Source organism: Coturnix japonica, chromosome 12 (assembly GCF_001577835.2).
Source record: "Coturnix japonica isolate 7356 chromosome 12, Coturnix japonica 2.1, whole genome shotgun sequence".
NCBI classification, from domain to species: Eukaryota; Metazoa; Chordata; class Aves; order Galliformes; family Phasianidae; genus Coturnix; species Coturnix japonica.
The window spans coordinates 5,013,927-5,037,219 of NC_029527.1; the positions used below are offsets into that span (position 1 = coordinate 5,013,927).

Sequence of the window (23,293 nt, forward strand, 5' to 3'; positions counted from 1 at the left end):
TGCACGTGATTGCTGCTTTGAGTCCAATGAAGGAAAAATAAGACCAAATGAAGGGTTCTGGCATCTGATATGAAATGCTGAGAATGGAAAAAAATGGAAAGACAAATGATTTTATTTTTTCTTTCATGAAACGCTGGGGTTGGCTTAGGATGGGAATGGAGCCATTGCAACAGGTCGAGGCGCTGAAGGTTTGAGGAACTGAGCGTTCACCGTATGCACGTGGGCACGAGAACCGAGCGGGGAGCTGTCCAGAGTGAGGGCTGCGCTCGCCGCAAGGCGTGGGAGGGGCGACCCCGAACCCACCCTCGTTTCGGCGCTGACCCGGGCGTGCAGAGCCGTGCTGGCTACACGAGCTACACGAGCTCCAGGAGCGGGCGGCTGCGGGGCTGCGGTGTGCGGGGGCGCGCCGAGGGACGGACTCCGTGCCGGCGGCGGAGGGGTTAAGACGGCGGCGGTTCTATTTGCGGCCGCCGGAGCTCCGGGCGATTAGAGAGCGGCTCCGCTCCCCCGCCCGGCCCGACCGCTGGAGCGCGGCAGCAGCAGGTGGCGGCGGCAGCAGCGAAGAGGGAGTTAAGCCCGAGGTGGTGGCAGCGGCAGGAGGGGGCTGAGGAGGAGCGGCACCGGGAGGAGGGGGCTCGCGTAGCAGGCGGCGGCGGCGGCGGCAGGAGGGGGGGGACCGACGAGCTGGCAGCGGCAGCCGGGTTGCTAGGGATGGAGAGATCCCGTGTCACCCGGATGTGAGTGTCATGTTGGCCCAAACTCGGAGGGATTTGGCAGCGGCGAAGCAGCGGCAGCAGCGGCTGGAGGAGGAGGAGCGGGAGCAGCCCCTCGCGCGTCGCTAGTCGCTACCATGGGGGTCGGGTAGCGGAGCGCAGGGCAGCGCGCACCTGGCTCGGGGCGGCGGGGGCCGTCTCGGCCCTGGCTTTTCTTTTTCTTTTTCCTCTCGCTCGCCCGGAGAAAGTGGGAATCATGCAGCACCAGCAGCAGCAGCAACACGAGCAGCACCCAGAAGGTAGGAGAGGAGCGGGCAGCAAGGGCAGCGGTGTGCCCGGGGCTGAGGGAGGGGGAGCGGGGGAGGATTTGCGAGGGATTTGGGAGACGGGGATTAGGGGAGGGAGGGAAAGCGTTGGGGCCGGGATGGGTTTGGGGCGGGGAGGGGGCGAGCGGCCGGGCTCGGGGAAGGGGCCGGGAGCGGGAAGGGCGCGGGGTGAGGTTCGGTGGGATGCGGGATGCTGCTCGGGGCCGGAGCTGAGGGCGAGCGGGGGGACGCGGCTCAGCTCGCTCCGCTCCGAACGGGGTGCGGGGGCGAAGCGCCGGCGGCTGCGGCTGGGGGCGGGCGGCTGAGGGGGCGCCGCGGGGCCGCGCCGGTCCCGTGCCGGCTCCGCACGTCCTCCCCTGCCGCGTTCGAACGATTCTCCCCGCCCCCCCCCGCGCTTCCCCCGTATTAGCTGCGTGCCCGCCGGGGGCAGAGGTTCCCCGGGGAGCACGGCGCTCGGGCTTTGTTTCGCTCGCCAGCACCGATGAGGAGGATGACAGCTAGATGCGTCGATCGGCTGCTGGTTTGCGCCGAACCACGTTGCACGGCATCCCGGGGGGCAGGAGGAAGGCGGGGGAGATGCTGTCGAATTTCTTGAGAAAATTATAAAAAAAAAAGAAGGGGGGGAACAGAAATCCTTTGCAAAATGTTGATATCGGCACCTCCGCCCCCGAGCATCCTTACCCCCACTCCCTCAGGCTCGGCGTTAGGGGCTGCCCGGCTCCCACCCCCACCACCACCCAGTGCCGGCCACGGCCCCTCGCTGACCCCGCCGCCCCGGGAGCCATCTTAGAGCCCCCGCGGCCGCCCCTCACGCAGCAGGGCCGGGCTCGGGCTCGCACACATCGACGCATGTTCAGGGCTCTCGCGTCGCTGCCGTTATCTCCGCTCCCACAGTCTGGGAAGGGAGGGCTGCGCTCCCTTCTTCGGCGAACGGCGGTCGCTGGGGAGTTATCTTCCCCTCCTGCCTGGGCAGATCCGTTCCGCTTGCCAGCCCTGATTCCCTGCGCGTGGATTGTGCCATCATTCCTCCATGTTCTGCCCACCCAGGCGTCTTCAAGTTTTGAATTTCACTTAGGAGCTGCTCCTTCCTACAGGTGCATGTAGGTGTCGGCTCTGCTGTTCTAGTCAGGAGCAGAGATCTGTGTGAGGAGGTGGCATTGCGCCTTCCTCGCTGCTATCTAAATAAAAAGAGCTCAAAAAACGTTGTTTAGAATGTACGATTTACGTAGTGAAACCTCGTGAAGAAGCAGGAAGAAACATTCCTTTGCATTGGTTTCACGTGTGTGTAACTCCACCATATCGACATATTTACCACCACGCAGTATGGGATTTTCACTTGTGGGAGGCATCCCTGCATTCTGCTGTGAGAATGCAGAACGAGGTGAGATTCGACTTGCTTGCAGGGTTTCTTTTTTTCTTTGGGAAGGTAGCATTGGTTGTTTTCTATTGAAAAACACACATAAATGACTGTTTGTCTGCTGAATGCTGAGGTACCAGCAGCAGAGTTGGTCATTAGGAGGAGGTGTGCTTCGCTGGATAAACGTGGTGACAGGAAAGCTGCCATCGAGTCTGTAAGAAATGTAAAGTGGGAGACTCAAAATGCAAAGCGTTGGTGAAGCACTTGTCATGACATCGAGGCTGGGCCTGACGTTACAGTGCTGACTGCTGAGCCTTTTTGGCTACTGTTCAATCACATGTATACATACGTATATATGTTCAATTACGTGTAAGTATATTTATTTGCCTACAGTCATATATATATGTATATATATATATATATATATACTGCAGAGCATGAGTGTATGCACATATATAGGCATCACACCATCAAGAGGTCTTAAAATAATCTTTTCATCGAAAACACAGTGACACATTATGGCATAAAATGTTATAAACAAGTTCTCTTTTTTTTCTCTCCTTTTCCTTTTCTCTCACAGAGGCGAACTATGCAAGTAGCACCAGAATTCCTCTCCCTGGTGACGGACCAACTACTCAGTCCAACAGTTCAGCACCATCCAAGCAAACTGTTCTGTCTTGGCAAGCTGCAATTGATGCTGCTAGACAAGCAAAGGCTGCCCAAAATATGAATACCACCACAGCCCAGCCTGTAGGATCTCTGTCCCAAAGAAAACGCCAGCAATATGCCAAGAGCAAAAAACAGGGTAATACATCTAATAGTCGGCCACCCCGTGCCCTTTTCTGTTTATCCCTCAACAACCCAATACGAAGAGCCTGCATTAGTCTAGTAGAATGGAAGTATCCTTTGATGCAGTTTCAGTTCATCTGTTTCTTGAGTTTTTTAGGTGTAACAAGACTGTCTTGCAATTTCTCTGATAGCATCATAGCTAACACTGTACTTCACTTACCTGTGTGTAGCTCTCACTAACATTAATAGTAGCTAGTTTTGTGTAAATGGTTCTGATAGATAGGAGACCAGACACACCAGCTTCTCCTTGTGGTGATGTGCATGCTGGGAAGGATTGCTTTATCTTTGTCTCAGCACTTGTGATTTGAAAGTCTGCGGATTTCTTTGGAATAAGTAATATCATGCAGTTATGATATATTGTTTAATTCTCAAGAAAGAAGTTTGAAATAGAAGATAAAGGTTTGTTGAGGTACAAGGAGAAAAATGTTTGCCTGTTAGCCATGGCAACATTCCTGTAGCAGGAAATAGCTGTTCAAGAGAGTACATTACCAAAGTAAAGCTCATTTTCTTACTTTAAACAGAACACCCATCCTGGCAGTATGAAATGTTCCTCATTTATAGGGCTTGTTTTATTTTTTCAGTTCTTTGAACATAATTAAAGATAGTGAAACAGATTCTACTTTCATTTTAAACTGGTAGAAGTCCAACTAATTTCAGTAAATTGGCCTCTCCTTGGCTAAGGTCAGTTAAATTAAATTGCTATGAATCTGAAGTGGAATAACTCAGGGCTGAGTTGGTCCCAGTAGCACTATATCATAAAACAAGCTTGGAAGTCTTGCACTGATGTGGTTTGTTCATTTTAATTTGGAGAATGCTGTGTATTAAGATGGGCACTCTATTTGTTTTTTGTATGTACAGTATAGTGGTTGTTGGCATTCCTAGGCTTTTATGGACATCAAAACAATCCTGGAGGTGACAAACTTTGTGGTGCCAACAAACAAAATTTAAAAGTACTTAATGGGCATGTGGGCTTAATAGGTGTTTTCTTCAGGAAAAAGTACATTGTAAACTGAGAAAAATATTCTTTCAAAGGAAGTAGGATTGTATTTGGTGCTCTGCCCTCAGTCTTTTATGGGAATTTTATGGTAAAGACCGAGAAGATAACAGGAAAAAATGGCAAAAATCATAGCTAAGGTTCAAAGAATTCCATTTTGAAATTCTACAAGCGGTCTTATCTGGGTAATTCCATCTTTTTGAGTTATGAGTATGAAATTCCTGAGTAAATTCCTGAGTATGAATGTATGAATTTGAGGAAACGACCTTTTTTTCATCCAAAAGAAATGTATTTCCAGGGTTCTACTACTTTTATCCAGAGGTGGTGTTAAAATCGCAGCTGTACTTCATGCTGCTTGTGCAAAAGCCTGAGAGGCTTTGAGCCTGTATGGCTGCCAAACCAAGAGTAGAATGCCATTCTACTTACCCAAACTTTGATCTGCTCTGGCCAAAGCAAAACTGTTAAGGAGTTCCACTGTCAGAAACATGAAGAGTTCTCTGGCAGCAAGAGTAATAGTTTTCTTGCTTTTGTAAAGAGAAGGGGACATTGAGACGTTGTTGTGATGGAAGATGATGTGGTATGGTGATATAACCAATGGTGATTTGATGTTTGTCCCACTTAATAGTCTAAAGATTGCCTTAAAAGAAGAACTGTCTGTGAGGGTTGAAACAGAAAGGAGAGCAAGGCTTAAAAGTTTGTAGATACTCCGAATCCATTAATTCCTTAACAGGATTTTCCAGACCATTTGACATATTTATATTACTGTCTATTTTTGCCAATTGTGTGGCCTTAGCTGTTTACATCCCATTCCCAGAAGATGATTCTAATTCAACTAATCATAATTTGGTGAGTACTCTTGAGTTTTTGTTTTATATTGGTCTTGAAGTTTTATCTTGGCAGTCAAGATTAGCTGCTAGCATTTAGGACTGTATTAAGTGTAATAATTTTAGTACAAAAAACAAATTGGTTTACAGTGGTACTCAAATAAAATGCGAGTTGGAATATGGGATTGCATTATTTTCAGTTTCAATATGTACTCTCAAATGTCATATCTTAAAATTATGTCTTCAGTGGTAAAACTCTTTGGAAGAGAACGTACCATAATGTTGTGCTCTGTGTGTGTATGTATTTGTGTGGTGTATGAACTTGTATTTGAACTCCTGTTGTTGCTGAGATATCTGTTTCAATCCCTGTATGGTTTTACTGCTTTTCCTAGTTTATTTGTCTAATCTGTTCTCAATTTTTAACGCTGCTGTTTGAATGTCTGTTTTTAGCTGTTATTTTAGCTTTTATTGAAAGAGAATGGTGGAAAACTTTACAGCAAAGTGGTAAGAATATCAACGTGAATTCTAGAATCACTTCTGTTATAAGTTGTTTTGAAAAGGGATGATAACACAGTGGGTACTTCATTTGTGGAGCTGTATTTCTTCAGCTGAAAACAGAATAGCAGTGTTGTACTCGAAAATGATTTAGTTGCTAGTCTCCAAGTCTTACAGGTACTATTACACACAAGGGTGATTAGAAATACATTATCATGGTTTTGTTCATTCTAAACAGCATTTTGAAATAGTTAGCAGAGCTCTGTGGTCTTGGGAGTTCTGAAAGCCTGTGATTTGTTTTCTGGTGTGGCAGGAAAGGGTGTCAGATCATTAAGCAGGTAATTTTGGATTGCTTTGGAAGGGAATTTTTGATTGATACGAGGCTTTCTGTTTATGAAGATGTATGTGCATTTTGTGCATGTGAGCATTTTTATTTTCCTAAAAGTAATTGTTCTAGTCATATGACCCATTTTATATACATTTCATTTATCAAGATTAAGCAAATACAAACAATAAAAATGCTGGTGAAAGGCAGAATAATTCAGGTCAGTGTGAGGCACTCATCGTGCAGCTGTTTATCTAGCCAGCCAATAGTCTCTATTTCTTCATTTTACCCTCCATGAGAAATTCAGGGCACAAGTCTCCATAGCTGTCAATCCACCAAGAGATCCGCTAATAACTGCTTTCATAAAGCATTACGTGAAAAGGGCAAAACAGCTACTTATGTCAGAAGCTAATAATTTTGAAATAAATGTTTTTTAGCATTTGTTTTGTTAGCCCAGTATTTGACCTAATTCTACAGTGTGCTTAGAAAGGAATGGATGTTTCTCTATTTGATGTTTTTATTAACATGGATGGGTGGACAGGTCGGTCTGAACAAAAACACATCCTGCTTTTTTAGTAAGAGATCCCTGCCCCTTTTAAGTAGAAAGGGGCTTGAACACTCCGAGTTGTGGATCTTTGAGCCTGCTGAAGTGGCTTGTGTGCTTCTAAATTTGCAATAAAATTCCAGAACCTCAGACACATTTATACTTCATTTTTATATTTAGAGGTGAACAAAGGTTAAAGTATGTGTAGACTGTGTTAAGCCAAGGGAAGAGGGAGCAGTGATACATGAGGGCAGAAGGCAGTGGAGCATGGATAAGTGGGAAAAAGAAATGAAACTTGTTCTGTTCTGCCTTTTTGCTGTTCTGTGGGAGTACAAGGTGCGCTACAACTTTTTTTCTTGCACGGTAAACTCATGGTCTGCACTTCAGAATGGTATGTTCTGTACTGGATGGTACAAAACAATGCACTTCAAACAAATCAGGAGTACAGAGTTAAATTCTGAATGGACTGAGCTTGGCCACTAACCAGCGTCACAGTCTTGTGTTCTGTGACAAAGTTTATCAAGAAAAGGCCTTGATATGTTTTTGGTCTGTGCTAGGAGCGGTGGGAGGAAGGGATCTCCTCTTCTTTGAGTGGAGCACTTCTGTCATGCTTGTCTATTCTGCGCAGAGCACAGTACAGCCTGATAAACTTTGAAAAGCTATTCAGCTAGATTCCAAATTCTTCTTAATTGTTTAGTCGTTAATCAGTTGGTATCTTCACAAGTGAGCAGAGTTTTTCTGAAGGCAGATCTTTTTTCTCCTGCATCAGGAGAACAGGGTCAGTACAACCCCTGCTGAAATTCTCATAACCTCACCTCTTCATTCAGGTTTTACTTTATTTTTTTTTCATCTGCTTTCAGAAGTTTCAGGTGATCTGAACTCTTGGTGCTTGATTCAGCTCTTTTGGCAGTGTCTCCTGTTTGGGTTTGATAAGAAGCTGTTTTTGGACGGATGATGAATTTCCTGTATATATATTTCTCTTATTTCTGCCTTTTCTGCTTTTTATCCACATACGTCTTGCGATATTTTTCCCTCATGCCTTTTGTCTTCATTAACTTCCCACTCATTTCTTTTTTTTATCTTTTACTTTGGCCTCTGGCTTCCCTCTTTGTTTACTCTTCTGTTGGTCCTCTCCTGCACCATGCTTTATTCTATCTCATTGTCCCACCTCAATTTTTCTTTCTTGTATCATCCTGCCATACCATGTTCTGTTCTCTCTTCCTTCCTCGTGCTTTGCCTCCTACTTACTTTACCACTGGTTTGTCTAGCATTGGGCTTTTTTACAGCATGCAGGCAGGCTGGTATAATATTGGTCTGCATTTCTGTTGTGATCAAAGCATTTTTAGTTTTTCTTCTGTTAATAACTAGGCATGAACAATTAGAAGGCATCCATACTGAATCTCTGCAGGCTTGACCCCTGAAATTTGAGTTGAGCCTGCTTTGGGTGTATTGCATCTCTTGTGACCAGGCTTCACAGGTTTTCACTGGTGAGGTTGTTCTGAGTAAGAGGCTGTAAGCCCCCATTTGGGGGGGATTTGCATTAATTACAGCAAATTGGCAAGTGCAAAGTCACAAGCACAAAGCTCTCGAGTCTGTTGATAATCACAGACTCTATACCCACAATAACAGGATTCTTCAGCTTTGCTTCTGACTATGTTTGTCAATTGGAAACTCTCTTGAAGGGTGAGGTTTCTGAGAGGTGCCTACAGAACTCAGCTGGATACCTCATTTATTTCAAGTTTTCCCAGACAGCTGGGACTGGGAAAGCCATAGCGAGGGATACTGCTACAGAATGCTACAGAAAGGTACTGTCTGTGTTTTCTTTCAGGCAAAGATGTTCTCTTTAAGTAGATTTAGGTGTTGCCCCTGAACTGTTAGCTGTGCCTTCAATCTAGGTCACAGCAGCAGAGAACTCACCCACTTGAACTCCTGACTTAAGGTGTCGGGCTTCCTATCCTTATCTCATTAGCAATCCCATGACTCATTCAGTCCTATGGCCACATGACTGAGTAATCCACCCATTGAAAAGATTTTTGGATTTTACCTTACACTTGGCTATGCCATATGTAGCTTATCTGAAAATGTATCTCATAGAATTCTGTGGGTCTTAACAACATTTAATATCTTGGAATTAATTGCATTGCTAAATGTTCTGTGGTGCATTTAAAATGGGATTGTAATTATACATGCTGTATTTGCCATCTTTACTCTTCCAGCTGAGGGTGCTTTGGAGCCTAAGTCTCTTCTTTTTCTGATTACCCTGACATCTATGTTTTTTGTTTGTTTGTTGAACAAAAGGAGCAGCCTGACTTATTTTGCTAAAAATCAGCAGTGTTGCTGTTTGATGGTTACTAGGTGGGGCATTGTGCTTCAGCAAATAACCTTTAGACAGCAGCAAGAATTCCTTAATTGATCACCCTTCTGCAAGTGGATTATTTAAACATGATATCTTTTACTCAGCCCTACCTTCATATTTGACTTTTTTCTTTCTGCCAGCCCTGAATATCCAATATTACGCACTTGCTAATTGTTATGGAATGGTTTGACTTTTATTAGTACTGATCATAGTTAGAGGAAACCTTTTCTTTTGTGCACACCTCTTCAAAACCAAATGAGAGTTCTGGATTGTTAGTGTATCTGTATGGGAAATCACAGCTTGAACCTCTGATTAATCAGCTGAGGCAAGTGTTGGGTCAGCTGCGGGATCACAGGTGAGAGTAATTTAGCTGTGCTCCTGGAAGGTGTGGAGCTCGACTCCACCTCCTCTAAGACGTCATTTAAGGGCTGATCACCACTGAGGCAGCATCTCTTGGAGATTGCTCCCCAATGGAGACTACCTCAGCTTTCTGGTCAAGGCATCGGCGAATTTTCCTTTGCTAATAACCTTTGACTATCCACTATCATCTTTGTTAACATCTTTATATTAGCCACCCTTACAGTATCACGTCCACTTTATCCTGTAGCCAGCTTTAAGGCCTATGCTGCTCTGTGTCTCTCTACTATGCTAGTAATCTAATTCTTGATTTATTTTTCATAAGGAGAATTGCTATACATCAAGTCCATCTCTAGTGGTGAATGAAAGAGAAGTTTTGCTTCTTCCTGTGGGTTAGGAAAAGGGGCATTCCTGGAAGAAAGATGTGAGCAAGACTGAATTGGAGACTTCCAACTGCTTGAAGGGCTGCTCGGGTCTGTGGTGGTTTGGGAATAACACAGATTTGTCCTTATTACTCTTTTATTCTTGTGTGCCCCAGTATAACTGAAGACCTGGGTTACTTCAGCACAGATTAAAACGAGTCTTACAAGTTTTAGTTAATGACACTGGAAAAATGATTTCCCATCTTTAAGTGTAGGAGATAGCTGTTCAGTTATCCAGACCAGGAGGCCCCACAATAAGATGTACTTAATCACTGCTGTTTGAAAGAAAATGTTTTTTCCACTTTCAAAGTTGCATGCTTGTTCCTATGGGGAATTCCTACTAAGGGCCTGTCTCTCCTTAAAAAGATTTGCTGGTAGTGCTTTACTGGCAAAATGCCTCAGGAGATGCATCATACACCAGAAAGGACTGGAAGGGCCCTTCTTTCTAATACAGTCTCTCAAACTGAATAGTGCTACGTTTTTAGAAGGTGGATTCGCTAGTTTAATTGTTCGGGCAAATGCTGTGGAGCCTTATTCCCTCATTTGCCTTTTTACTTTTTTCTTTGGTCTGCTTAACAAATGTGTATCTGTAAAATTTTGTAGTCCAGGCTTCTATCTGTAACATTGTGCCCTTCCACATATACCATATTCTTGGTTACCGTAATGGTCAGTGGGAAAGCAGTTGAATCTTGTAATAAAGCTGCAGTCAGTCAAGTTTCAAGAGTTTAAAATGGGTGGGAGAAGTTCGGTCTTTGTATACAAACTGTTGACATAGTGAGAAAGAGAGTCGTTTCATAAATGCTCCAAAAGAAATGTGAACAAAACAGTTTGCATTGTCAATCATGTGAATTACTTGCTTGATGTTGGAGTAAATTAGTAAATGCAGTGAAATTCTATTAGATAGTTATATTCCTCGATGATAGCTGTTATGCTAAGGGAGACCCTGAGAGTTACAATTCTGAAACTCACTAAAAAAAAAGAATATGTTCAATTGTGAATCTTTACATGTTGCCATGTACCATGTTGCCATTGCAGAAGTGGATTGCCATGAAAATTATTTTAGGGCCATAATTGCTGTTTGCTTCACAAAAGTTTAAGAACAAAACCAACAGCAAACATCCTTGAAGAATGCTTTGATTCTTATCAGAAATCTTGGTCCTTGCTTTCGGTGTTTGAAGCCAAACTTTAAATAAAGACTTGAGACAGATGCTCAAAGCTTAACAATGAAAATAACATTTTCACTGAAATCAATATAAAACTTTGAAATGATGAGCAGATTAAACAGACTGAATTCTTTGCAAGATTTGTTTACATAGCTATGAAACACCTTTTGTTCTCTTAATACTAGAAGGTATTATGCCATATTCTTTTCACTGCTGATGCATGTCTGGAAGTTCATCCAGTGTTCAACTTGGTTGCAATTCCCTGTTTTCATCGTGGTTGCTATTCATGTGAATAGAGAACTGCTTACAATTCTGCAGTCTTATAGCGTTATACATGTTGACAAAGTCATCAAAGGTCTGACTCCTGATACTTTAGTGCGGTAAATAACACATAATATTGTTGGGTGGTGTTCCAGAAGGAATGATACTAGACAAAGAACTTGAAGAATATGAGCATTAAATCTTTCCACCCTTTTCATTGCATATTTTCTAAGACAAATTTTCCTCTTAACAGAGGACAGAAGTTCAGCCCAAAGGTTCACCTGAGAAGTTGTTTTAGTTATACGCTCTTTAAACGTGATGCAAAACAGGTTCTGATTTACAGCCTAACTATATGATGCTGAAACATCATTTTGTTCTTCGGTAAAAATTTTGCAGATCAAATGCTACAAAGGAGCAGACAGAGCCAGTTATGCTTATATGATGTGGGGACCGGTAAGAACATAAAAATAAGCGTTCATTAATAAGGTTCAGTAGTTCAGTATTTATACTTCTTCTGGATTGGCCTGCTGTGGCTGGAGCTGCTCTCCAGCAGTGCAGCAGCCTCCAGCGAGGTTGCATCTTCTGCTGCTCAGCTAATCAGGGAAATGCAATCCTTCCTAGGCAGTGAGTAGCAAATACCCTGAAGCTGTATTATGTTTATCAGAGTTTTGCTATTGAGTTTTTCACTCTGATGGATTTATTAGGATGCCACGACTTAAAACTTTTTCTCCAAATATCGATTGAGTTCTTTAAAACACAAATGGATTAAATGTGGCATGTTAAATTCTTCACTGTGGTTTGATATTGAAATAATTATGTACTTATCATCATCCCATGATGTAGTAGTTGTGAATTCAGTTGGCTTTTCTTTCTATTTATTTCTTTCCATACCAAAGGGAGAAACTGAAAGAAAACAGCCTATGGAATTATTTATGTCCCATATAGTGCTTTTAAGTAAGGTCTCAAACTCTTGATGCCACTGACTTCAGAAAAAATAAAAGAATAAAAACAGTAAAAAGTACCTTGTATCTCAAAGTATAAAATGTTGTTACTGCAGTTTGTGTTCTGAGGAGCTGCTAGAGAAAAGATGGGTACTCTGAGATGCAAAGTCTCTGTGATGGATGCGCCCAGTGCAGTGCAGCAAAGCTTTGTCTTCTGTAAGAGTTTCTCTATGCCTGAGAGATGAGTTGAATGATACTTGAAAATGTTCAGATTTTGTTTTAATTATAAGGAGACAGTGTCAAATTGAATTGAAATGCCCTAGAGCAGAGGCCATGCTATGTTAGTGGTTTTGTGATTTGGTTTTGATTACAGGGCTGTGGATATTTTCGCATTACTCCATCTTAAGATGAGAAATGCCTGCCCTCCGAATTCCTGATAAAATAAGAAGACATTTCCCTGAACTCTGAATCTCAGTGGGTGCTTTGCAAGTGTAACAGTCCCGTAGCTGATACAGACTGAGCATAGGTAGGCTGAGCACACGCAGCCCGTCTGGCAGCACTTGTGTTTTAAGGCCCTTGTACTCTATGGTAGAGTCTATCAGCTGCTCCTCACAGCTGTGTTTTCCCTAAGCATCGTATAACTGTGAGGGTGTTCCTGCGGGTGAAAGGTAGTTGGATCTAAGTTGTGGTGTAGCTAAGGCTGACCTCAAAGGATCTTCCTGTTAAGGATAGAAAGCCAAGAAGAGGGGAAAAAAAGAAAACAAAACCCAACTTCTTGAAGTCCCATGTTAGATGTATAACATAACAGAGCTCTTTGAAACATTAGAAGGAATGTGTTTTCAAATACAGCAGAAATGTGGGTGTCAAGGTTTTCTCACTCCTCCCCCCACCCCCTTTCTTTTTGTTAATAGCAGGAGAGGAATCAGTGTTCCCTCTTTTCCCAAAGGCAGGAGGACATGTATCATACCACAGCTAATCAGCCAACGCCAGGCAGTAGGACAAGACTCCATTAATTTTCATGCTAACAGAGCTGCTTATCTCTAATGGGAACACTGAATTATTCTGACTAAGGAAATAAAATGATTTGGAGCCTGAATAGAGAGAAAGAGAAGGGGGATAAGAAATTCAGGAGTTTACTTTTTGTTTTAAAATTAATTTATTTTTTTAAGTTTGCTCCCAACATCCTGTGTGTCCTTTGACAGGCTATTTGTATCATTAGTGTTTTAGTTTCCTGCTTAGAAGTTTCTTTCTTCTCTGAAAGGGCATCTAAAAGAAGAGTACGTCTGAGGCTGTGAAATGTTCAGATATGGTGATGGGGTTTGTATAAATGCTAAAATGAGATCTTGGGAGTTTTCTTAAAAGCATTCCTTATTTTCTTAATTGGAAATGACTTGGCTGACTTGCTGGTGAACACCAGAAACATGACATCTGTTTTGTTCTCAGAGGCTGTAGAGGTTGAACTTAGAATATTTTGGCAGCAGATTTTGGTCAAGAGAAAGCTCTTGGTGGTGGCAGTATAGGAACAGAAGGAACCACTGCTGTTCCCATAGTGATACAGCGAAAGCAGTGACATTTAGGTAAACAGCAGTAGGAAAGGAAATTTGGGGGAGTTAATATTAGATGTCTCAGAAGATAGAGCAAGCTTCCGTGTGGTGTTTCATGTGTATCTAAAAATGTTAATGTTAATCTTTGGGTTGTATTGGTAGCACAAGCACCCTAAGATTTGGTGGGCAGTTCAGTGTCTTCCTTGAACAGATGATCTGTGAATGAAGCCAAGGCAGGCAGCATCCATTCAGCAAAAGAAAGCAGGATGCACTGAGTGATCACAAATAGGCTTATACAGGCTGCCCGATTGATGTGAATGGTGCCACAGAAGGTGCTTTTAGCATGGTCCTGATGCATGTAAAAGGAAGGTATTTTCAGAAACTCAGTAAATCTAAATATTACATACATGTTAGTCCCAAATAAGTTGCTGTTGAAAAGAATAATTATGTATGAAAGCTCATATACAGGACTGTAGCATTCAGTTTAATTCAATAAGCGCTAGGGCTGAGGCACTGCATGATGCCGCATGTACCTCTGTTTATTAGTCAGCACAGATTGTGGAATCTCAAATGGAATTCTCCATAGGGACCTAGCAAATGAAATGGAAGAGAACTTTTTTTCCGCTTTGAAATTAATTTGTATGAAATAAGAAGAATACAGCATTAAGTATAGGATAGGAGACTAACATTTCAGGTATAGGTGAGGCAGGATGAATGAGGTTTATATATGTATATATTTTTGGTGGAAACTTTGAGTAAAGTTGGCATGTCAGCTAAAGCATGGATTAGGTAAACTCTTTTCAAGTAATATTAAGTAAGTGAGGAGGAAAAAAAAAGACTGCTGATTATTGGAATTAATGACTATACAGAGACTTAGTGCAGGGATATATCTTGTCCCTTTTGTCCAACCCTGTGAACAGGGGTATTTCAGAAGGTAGTAGAAGAAAAGAAATTGGAAAGGCTAATGGGGAAGAAAAAATAACTTACTGCACAAAGATGGTGTGTTTTAGTGTGGTATGATGTACCTTGTTTTAATAAATAAGTGGAATGAGGTTAATCTGTTCTTTGAACAAGTATATTGTTTGTATTACATTGCCTTGAATGTGCTTGTTCAGTTCCAGTGAAAAGCAAAAAGAAGGCATAGATTTACAGCTTATTTTGAGGTATTGACTCTCGTGGGTGTTCACTGAGTAAAGGATATCCACTGAATGGTTATGTAACATGGATTATAAGCACTCTAGTCTTGTTTTCCTTGCCTTTAAACAACTGCAGAGGAAGGAAATTACAATTGAGTTAGCAGATAGCCTTCTGGCAAATCAATTGCTACATGTTAGTTAAAATTACGGACTTCTGGACTGAGGGTGCTGGAAGTGTATAAAGTGATGTTTAAAGCTTTGTGCTTAAGGGATTCTGTACAATAGCTACTTTTTATTGGTGATAGAAATGATAATATTTTTAGTTGTCAGGAGTGCATCAGTTTACTTCATACAACACTTCTCACTATAAGCGTATTTCTAAAGAATGTAGTGAAACATAAGGAAGATGCATTATTTTGTAGCTACATTGCTTTATGATTGTGTACTTTCAAAATGTGTGTTTTGCCTTTGAAGAAGGTATATGCAAGCCAAGGTTCTATCTCGCTCCAATTTATGGGAGGGAGAGGAGATTCTTTGATATTTGTCTCTCTCTCTCTTTGCCCTGGTTTCCAAATCTTCAGACAGAAAATTTCTCCAGCTTTGACCAGGACTTGTCTGGAGTTGCCCATCCTTGCTCCTCAGCAAGCTTTGAGACTAAAGTGCACAGAGAATAATCTCTTATACATGCTCTCTAAGTTTCCTTACAAGGGTGTCAATGGAGAGACAGGGTCAAGTATTGTGTTCAAGTCAAGGTACACATCTGCTTCTATCCCCTCACTTCTCAAGATGGTGGTGACATTATAGAATGCTACCAGGTTGGTCAAGCATGATTCCCCTTAGTGAATCCATACTGTCTATTCCTGATAACCTTTTCTTGCAATTGTTTGGTGATGGCATTGAGAAAAAGTTGTTCCATCACTTTTCGAAGTATGGAGGTGAGGCTGACTGGCCTGTAGTTTCCTAGATCATCCTGCTTGCCTTTTTTCGCGACTAGTGTAACACTGGCTATCCTCCAGCATGTTCTCCAGGACCTTTCAAGGATGATAGAGGTTTGTTAATAGCTTCTGCCAGCTCTCTCAATGCTCATGGATGCAGCCCATGGTTTGGTGTGTGGTGTTTTTGGCTAAATGCTCTCTGATCAGGTTCCCCTTGACCAAGAGGAAGTCTTCTATTCCCTGACTCTTACCTCTTGTGTCTGGGATTCCTGAGGGGTAGTCTAAGTAGTAAAGACTGAAGCAAAGAGGGTGTTTAGTATCTTTACATTCTCAGTGTCCCATTACAAGGGCACCCTAATTCTTTAGTGGACGTACATCATCCCTAGTCTTCCTTTTATTATTGAAAATACTTTTAAAAGCCTTTCTTGTTGTCCTTGACCTCCTTTGTCAAAATTAACTCCAGGTGGACCTTGCCTTCCATGTTGCATCCTTGCAGGCCCTGACAACATTCCTATATAATTTTGAAGGGAACAGACTCTTCCTGCTTGTCGTGGACCTCATTCTTCCCTTTGAGTTTATCCACAAGCTTCTTGCTCATCCATACTTATTAATGACCCTTCCATGGTAGTTTAACACCGTTTCAAGTTGGGAAACTCAATGAATTTTCTAGTGACAATTTAGAGTTCTCTACAGAGAATGAAAATCTACTGAAAATAGTTTTTCCTCAGTTGTGATTTAAAGATTTGATAGGTGTGGGCCACAGACTACTACAGGTTTGTGGCTATAAACTGAGAAATCTGGAGGTACTGCTGGTAATGAATAAGCAATTACTGCTTCAGTGCAAAATACCAGAGGCTGTGATCTGCAGCAAGCTGAATAATTCAGTGACCTTTGAAAGTGTATAGACAAGTATGTGTTAGAGCAAAATTATGGAAGAGTCGGGAAAAATCTGAGTTGACTAGTTTTTATAAATGTTGTGGCTTCATGATGGAATATACTGTTATTAACTGTGTTAGGGAGGTAAAAACTGAGGAATGATTCCAGAATTGCTAAGTTATGCATTACATGTGTATTGAACTCTATGAAAATAATTGGAATCAGAGCCCTCTTGTTATATAGCTTTTCCTAATGCAGTTTTTCTTTCCGTACTGATGTGTTTTACAAATAGTAAGATATCAATAATGAAAATAATGTTTCAAAGCAGGTTAATATCTCTGAATGGTTTCCCTCTATTTCAGCAATAGTTTATTTGATACTTAATTTGTCATTGAAGTCTGGCAATGTTTTAATGATTATTTAGGAATTTGGTATTCCATCTATTTAAATGTGCCATGTTTAAAGAAAAAAATGTCAAGCTTATGTTTGCTAGCTGTGATTTTGCATAAGTGGTAACAAGCAGTAAAATGTGCACTGTGTGGCTTGCAGTGATCTTCACTGCTGGGAATAGTGGAAAGAAAAAGCAAAGACATGCTTAAAAATTCTTTGTTTGGAGTGCTAAAGCTGGCCTCTGTTCTGCTGTCCTAATTGTGCATAGTGTCTGTGGAGACCTTTTCAGCTTGGACAGGCACAGATCTTCCAAAGGGCAGAATCAAATACTCCATTTTGTTTTTATTTTAACATACTGTGTATATTAAATCAGCCTAAAATAGAGCAGTGTGTTTCTATTGAGCTTGGTTTCTAGTCGGCATATTTGATTTTTATGTAAATCTGAAAAACATTCTTGCTTCTATAAAGGACTCAACGGTTATTTTTATTAATAATTTAAGCATTGCAGTTAGTTGGAGAAGTTAAATGTCAGGGTTTTTCCTTCTGTTTGGATGTGCCCAAAGAATGAACCTGGTCATGCTGGAAGCAACTCTGCTTCTTTTTCCTTATTACAGGAATGACACACTGCAACAGCTGTGCAGGGTTACAGTATCAGCCCCCAAATCCTAGCCCAGGCACTGATCAATAAGGGATGTTTGGGTAATGAAATAATAGATGGTACTGACTCCACAGTCTTCAGCTCAATATGTACTTGAGCAAGAAATAAGGTCTTCAGTGTCAGATTTTCTGTATTTCTGTACAGTGTAATGGAAAGTAGAGTAAGGAAAAAATATCTTGATCAAGTAACAGCTTTATATTATATCTTCGATATTATAAGTAAACAGAATACCTATATGGAATTTACTACAGTGCTTAGAGTTGTCAGTCATGACTTTTCAGCAGACTTCACAGTGACACAGTTTTCGCATTTTAAATGCATAATTTCACTGTAGTATGACTGCAGCCAGCAAATCCTGGACAAACTCTCTCCAGGTAAAAAAAACAAAACAAAAACCACTTCCAAACATCTAACCTAGATTTTCCCCTCTTTTAGTTTAAAGTTATTTCCGCTTGTACTTTCACAATCAGATCATGTCAGAAGTCACTCCTCCTCCTGCTTAAAAGCTCCCTTCAGATACTGGAAGGCTTCGATGAGGTCTCCTCAGAGCCTACTCTACTCAATCTAAATAAGCCCAACTCCCTCAGTTTTTCTTTATAGCTCCAGCCCTTTGATCATTCTCATGGCCCTCCTCCGGACCCATTCCAACAAATCAGTCTAATTTGGCTTTTTTATTGCTGGTCAGTAATGAAAATGGCATTTTGTTTCCAGATGACCAAGTTTGCATACATATATTACAAGCCTATAGTGTACTACCAGTCTTATAAGATACTGAAAGAATGTGATGATTCCTGCTGAAGGTGGAGGAAGACAGAAGTGGACTGAAATTGGTCAGTAGTAGGAAGCTGCTGTTAAAAGTGTTGCTTTCAACATTTCTTGATGAATGGTAGATCAGTTAAGTAGTCAGTATGGATCTTTGCTCCCCGAAAATAGACTCTTACAGAAGAATTGAAGTCCTGAAGGGCAGTAATCCAACGATGACTCACAAATCTATCTTTCTGCTAGTCCTGAAGGTAAGATGATGGCAATCCTGCCACTTCCTTGTTTTCTACTGAGAATGACTAAATCCTCTGTCTGAGGCCAAGATTGATAGAATCTTCCTAATTATTCATGGAATGAGCCTTGATAACCTGTTCAGACATACTTTTCATGACTGGTGCTAAATTTGCTACTAAAGACACTGCTCAGGAAGGCAGAATGGGAATACTTCTAAGTAGCAAACTTTATTATCTGGCCCCTCATTTGGTCTGCAGATCAAATATTGTTTGTCTTCAACATTGCTGTGATTCTAAACAAATGCCTGGCCAGGGCATGCGAAGATACACTGCCCTCTTAGTGAGTACGTACTACTACTTTCTCAGCTTGTCAAGCATATTGTGTATCCTGCCCTCCATTGAGCTAGAAGGTATCAAGGAGTGGACCGTGTATTTGTTTTTCCAGAGGTTTCTTCATTACACATATTTTTTGTATGATCTGAGTGAGAACGGTAACTACGACAAAGCAGAACTGCTGAATAACGAAGAGCAATACAACAATCCCAGAGAACGTGCTTCATTTATAGAATTGCTAACTTCAAAGCCTTTCAAGCTCAAGAAATTAAACCAGGGATTTCGTTTGGCATTTGGTGTGCAGCCTTCATGCCGGTGTCTTTATTGCCTTTGCTGACAAAATTATGCCTACATCTCCCCTTCTCTGCCACTTTATTTTCTTCCTTTTTTAGGGATGTTGCATTGTGATTTCATTACAATTTAGGTTAAATGATACATTTTTGTACCTCGTCAGAATGAAAAATGAAGATAAGCTGGGTAAATGAACTCAAAAGTATCTTCGCTCTTTAGTACCGTTAAAGAAAAATTCGAAGCTCTTCTAAATTTCTTATTTATTTGTTTATTGCCAGGAGCATCTCTGGTTGTTTGGAGATAAAATAAATGGATTGTATTTTATGTTTGTAATTCAAGTTAATGCGCAGAAAGTTCTCAGAACCACTGCTTTGAAAATCTGCTACTTTTAGTCAGGAAGTGGTTACCAATGAGAATGGTACCTTCTCAGTGGAATATCTCTGTATGTGTGCATGTTTACATAACTACATGTATATTCCATAAGTTTCTATGAAAATACAGATATGATGCTGTATCAGTCCAGAATGATTCCTCTAAGAGAGCACAGCAGTGTGCAACTAGATGAGTCAAAATGGTCTTGTGTTGTTCTAATTTATTTTCAGACTGGTAGCTCTGCTATTAGAATAGCCAGATTTTCTTTCCTACCACTTCTCATCCCTTCCTATTGCCTTAATTGTCAAACTTAGCTCAAATTTGCTGGGAAATAGAACTGTTCCTTTGAAGATGTCTCATTTTAGCAGCAGCTGCTGAAGTATTTAATAATCAGTACAGTAGTGATAAAGATGTTGCAGAAATTTCTTTTTCCATTAAGAAGTTTTTGGATCGATGATAACAGCTTTTATGAGTTGTTAAAGGAGACCTTGACTCTAGGTGGCACAGATTACCAACGTGGGATCCATCTCAGAAGCAACCATATTCCTTGCCTAAGGCCTGCAGATTCAGTGAGCCAGCTTGCTTATTACTTCTTTCACTTGTGCCTTTGTCTGTAAATTTATATCTTGTAGGAAACTGGACCAGTGAACTGACTGGGTCTGTTCTGTACACCCATATTATTTCATTACAGGACATTGATAATTTTGGCATGGCACAGTTGGAAATACAATGTGTACAGGATGCCCAAAGATTTCAGTTATCATTATATCACCACAGGGCTGTGGTGTTAGGAAAAACCCTTGTGCTAATAGTATGTGGGAGCAGCTGCTTGCTGTCTTACCACCCTTTTGGAATGGCCACAGACGTGCTGGGAACGAGATGGGGGAAGTGGGAGCCTGATGATGAGTTTATAAGCACTGTGTTCTGTCCTCATAATGTGGGAACAAAACAAAATTGGATTCAGGTGCTAAACGGTATTGCTATGTTCCTTCTGGCAGCAGTATATACTGTTAATGATCTCTCATTCTCTCCATCAAAAGTTACAAAGCTACTTGAAAAAAGGGAACTGCAGTATAGAATGCATGCTTTTTCCTCCACTCTTTATGAATTAGTGCTTTATAGTACTTTTGTATTTGTATTTTTGTGTTGTTTTCCCCCAAAATGCAGGTTAGTTCATCTTTTGATGCTGTTACTATAATTTCTTTTTCAGTACAACTTGCTATTTAAAATAAATGAGACAATTATTTTGTGCTGAAAGTTGATGCCTGTAAAAATAGTGTTTTTAAAAAAAACGTTTTCATTTCGCTCATCAGTCAGTTGTAACTTTCATTTTTATCTTCCCAAGAAGATAACAGCTGAGAGAGAAGTGCTCTGGGTTACTTTCACTGCTGATAAATACTTCAAAGATTATTACAGAGAAGTCTTTTTCATGCAGAGGAGAATTCCTGCTTTGTAGTCTATCCTTTCATGAAAATATGGACAGTTCTGTATGTCTCGTTAGCATTAATGCTATCTGTTACAAATCTGCCAGCTACCTCTAGAAGAATAAGCCTGCAGTTTAAGTATCTCAACTGTCTTTTTTTTATTATTATTATTCCACATCAGCATTTTGCATACTGTATCATATACAGTAAGCTTGTAACTCTAGCTGTGTGCGTTATTCTGCTTTTGGCTTGGGGGCAGGGGGAAGGAAGAAATTCCTTACTGGCCCCTTTGAATGGAATTGATGTCAGGGTCATATCCAGTGAGAAATGCAGCGGATATAGAATTTAGTTATGTGAAATAACAGTATGGAAGCCTTTTGTTTTGGGCTAGGGTTCTTTTGTAATTTTAATCTGTGTCAAAACTTCAGGCCGTAGGTGAGTTTTCTAGATGGCTTGTAAGCAAACATCATGTTTCTATAGCCAGATGCCTCTTTTGTAGCATCAAAACCTATTAACTGCTAAGACATGCAGGTCAAGATGCTTTTTATTTTTTTTTGAGGTGATGAGTGAGATGGAAGAAGGAAAGAAGAAGGCAAGGAAATCTTAGAAAATTATAAGCACTTCCAAAACATTCGGAATTGTCTAAAAGTCAAGAAAGGACTCTGAATCATCAGCAGGATGAATACAAAGATTATGTAAAATGTTTATGATTCCCTATTCAGAAGGTTCATCTTCTTTCTAAAATCAAAACTCTTTTAATGTTGGCAAAAGTGGGGTAAAGGTTTGTGCATGAGTGAGTCTCAGAAACCTGTAAATTTTGAGTTAAGACTGATTTTCTAATTTAAAGTCAAGTTGGTTTAGGCATATAAATGGTGTTATGAATCACTTTTACAGTGTGATGGAATGCACTAAAACCCAAACTCACCACAGGTTCCCATCTCTTCCTCTCTGCCAGAGGATACCTTTGCCTTATATCTGCCAGCTGAACTGTTGCTGTGGCTGTTCCCTGCTGTATTGTTTCAGTCACAATGAGTTAACTAAAACAGTTTTATACAATAAGAAATGCTTTTCTTTCCAAACTAAGCAGTGATAAGCAGCTAAGAATAGACGGAGTGGAGTTCTCCTTTCTGCTTTACAGCTGGATCCAGAAGAGAATGTCTGCCCACAGTGTCATCTGCAAGTTTGACACGTAGTCTTTAATCAACGAAGTTTCCTCTCTGAGAGGTTTGCAACTAGAATTTCCCTCCCTTGCAAAAATGGTTTGAAACGTAGGAGGTGACAGAGGTAGAGAGCCTCTCCAGTGTTACTCTACAGCTATCACGGGAGGAAGCAAGAAGCGCTTGAGCCAGGTGCTTGCATGAAACTGTCTGTGATGGACTATGGGCTTTTTTTTTTTTTTAATGGCAGCCTTTGAATGCTGGGAGGCATCCTTTGCATTTATGGAAAGATGCAATTACAGCATCAGTGGAGAAAAAGAACTGAAATTCTGGGAATGGAAAGCTGGATATTTTCTTGTTTGTTTCTTTGCCCTCTGTGGACCTTTCTGTTTTGCAGATAATTGATACTTACATTAGCATGTGGCTAAGATGTTAATTGTACTAGTTCAGGTAATTAAGAATTAATGTCTTTTTTTTTTAAAGCTTCAGTGCATATGCAGAGGAGAAGCTTTAATCCATACATGAATATGAAATATCTGGTAATGAGGCATTATCATCACTTAAAGCACACAGATGGTACCTTTAGTGCTGTACAAGGCATGAAGAGATGTGTTGCCAAGTTCTTGTAGTTACAAACAACATCAGTATAGTGCTGCTGTTTTAGAGTTACATCTGTTTATAGTCCTGGCTTTGGGGGAAGAGCCCAAGATGTTTTATGAGTTCTTTTTTATATACCAACACAAAAAGGTCTCTTTAATTATTGCATTTAACTCATTCTGTAGTGAGAAGTTGTGATGCACACCAGCAATAAAGTGAGTTCAGGTTTAATTATTTTTCTTGATTTCTGCATTATTAAATATGTACAGGTTTTAGGAACAGCTTCTTTATTTTCTATACATTTAAGGTCACTTGACAAATGTCTAAAGCATTCTACATGCACAATAAATGTGTAGCTATCACTTAAAATATGCTGTGATGGGCTGCCATTACCTTAAGGAACAATGTTTTTGTGTTATAGCATCTGCTCTTTGTTGACACTGTCAGAGATCAGTAATGGTATTATGGGCTGCTGTGTACTTAGCAAAGACCAGGGTAAAGCTTTTCTGTTCCTGACATGTTTTGCAACTTGTGTTTGCTTCTACCGTCATAGATAAGATTGATTATAAAAACAGTACTGTTTGTAGCTTCCTTATATGCATTTGTGTGTTGATTTTACAGTCCTTTTTCTGGCCTGGTTATAAAATATGTATGTAAA

At 41.0% G+C, this 23,293-nt stretch overlaps 1 protein-coding gene across 17 annotated transcripts in view; it reads left to right on the top strand.

Annotated features, from left to right (window-relative positions):
* The first annotated feature begins 345 nt into the window (after positions 1 to 345).
* Positions 346 to 23,293, top strand: part of CACNA1D (calcium voltage-gated channel subunit alpha1 D) — a 140,275-nt gene continuing 117,327 nt past the window's right edge. For 11 of the 17 annotated variants that reach the window (XM_015875159.2, XM_015875175.2, XM_015875176.2 and 8 more), the window contains exons 1-3: positions 347 to 1,012; positions 2,977 to 3,295; positions 4,980 to 5,085. In XM_015875159.2, coding sequence (XP_015730645.1) covers positions 970 to 1,012; positions 2,977 to 3,295; positions 4,980 to 5,085 — 468 coding nt within the window. In that variant the 5' untranslated portion in view covers positions 347 to 969. Of the gene's footprint in view, positions 1,013 to 2,976; positions 3,296 to 4,979; positions 5,086 to 23,293 lie in introns of all 17 variants that reach the window. The other 6 variants (XM_015875171.2, XM_015875161.2, XM_015875167.2 and 3 more) reach the window with 2 other exon arrangements.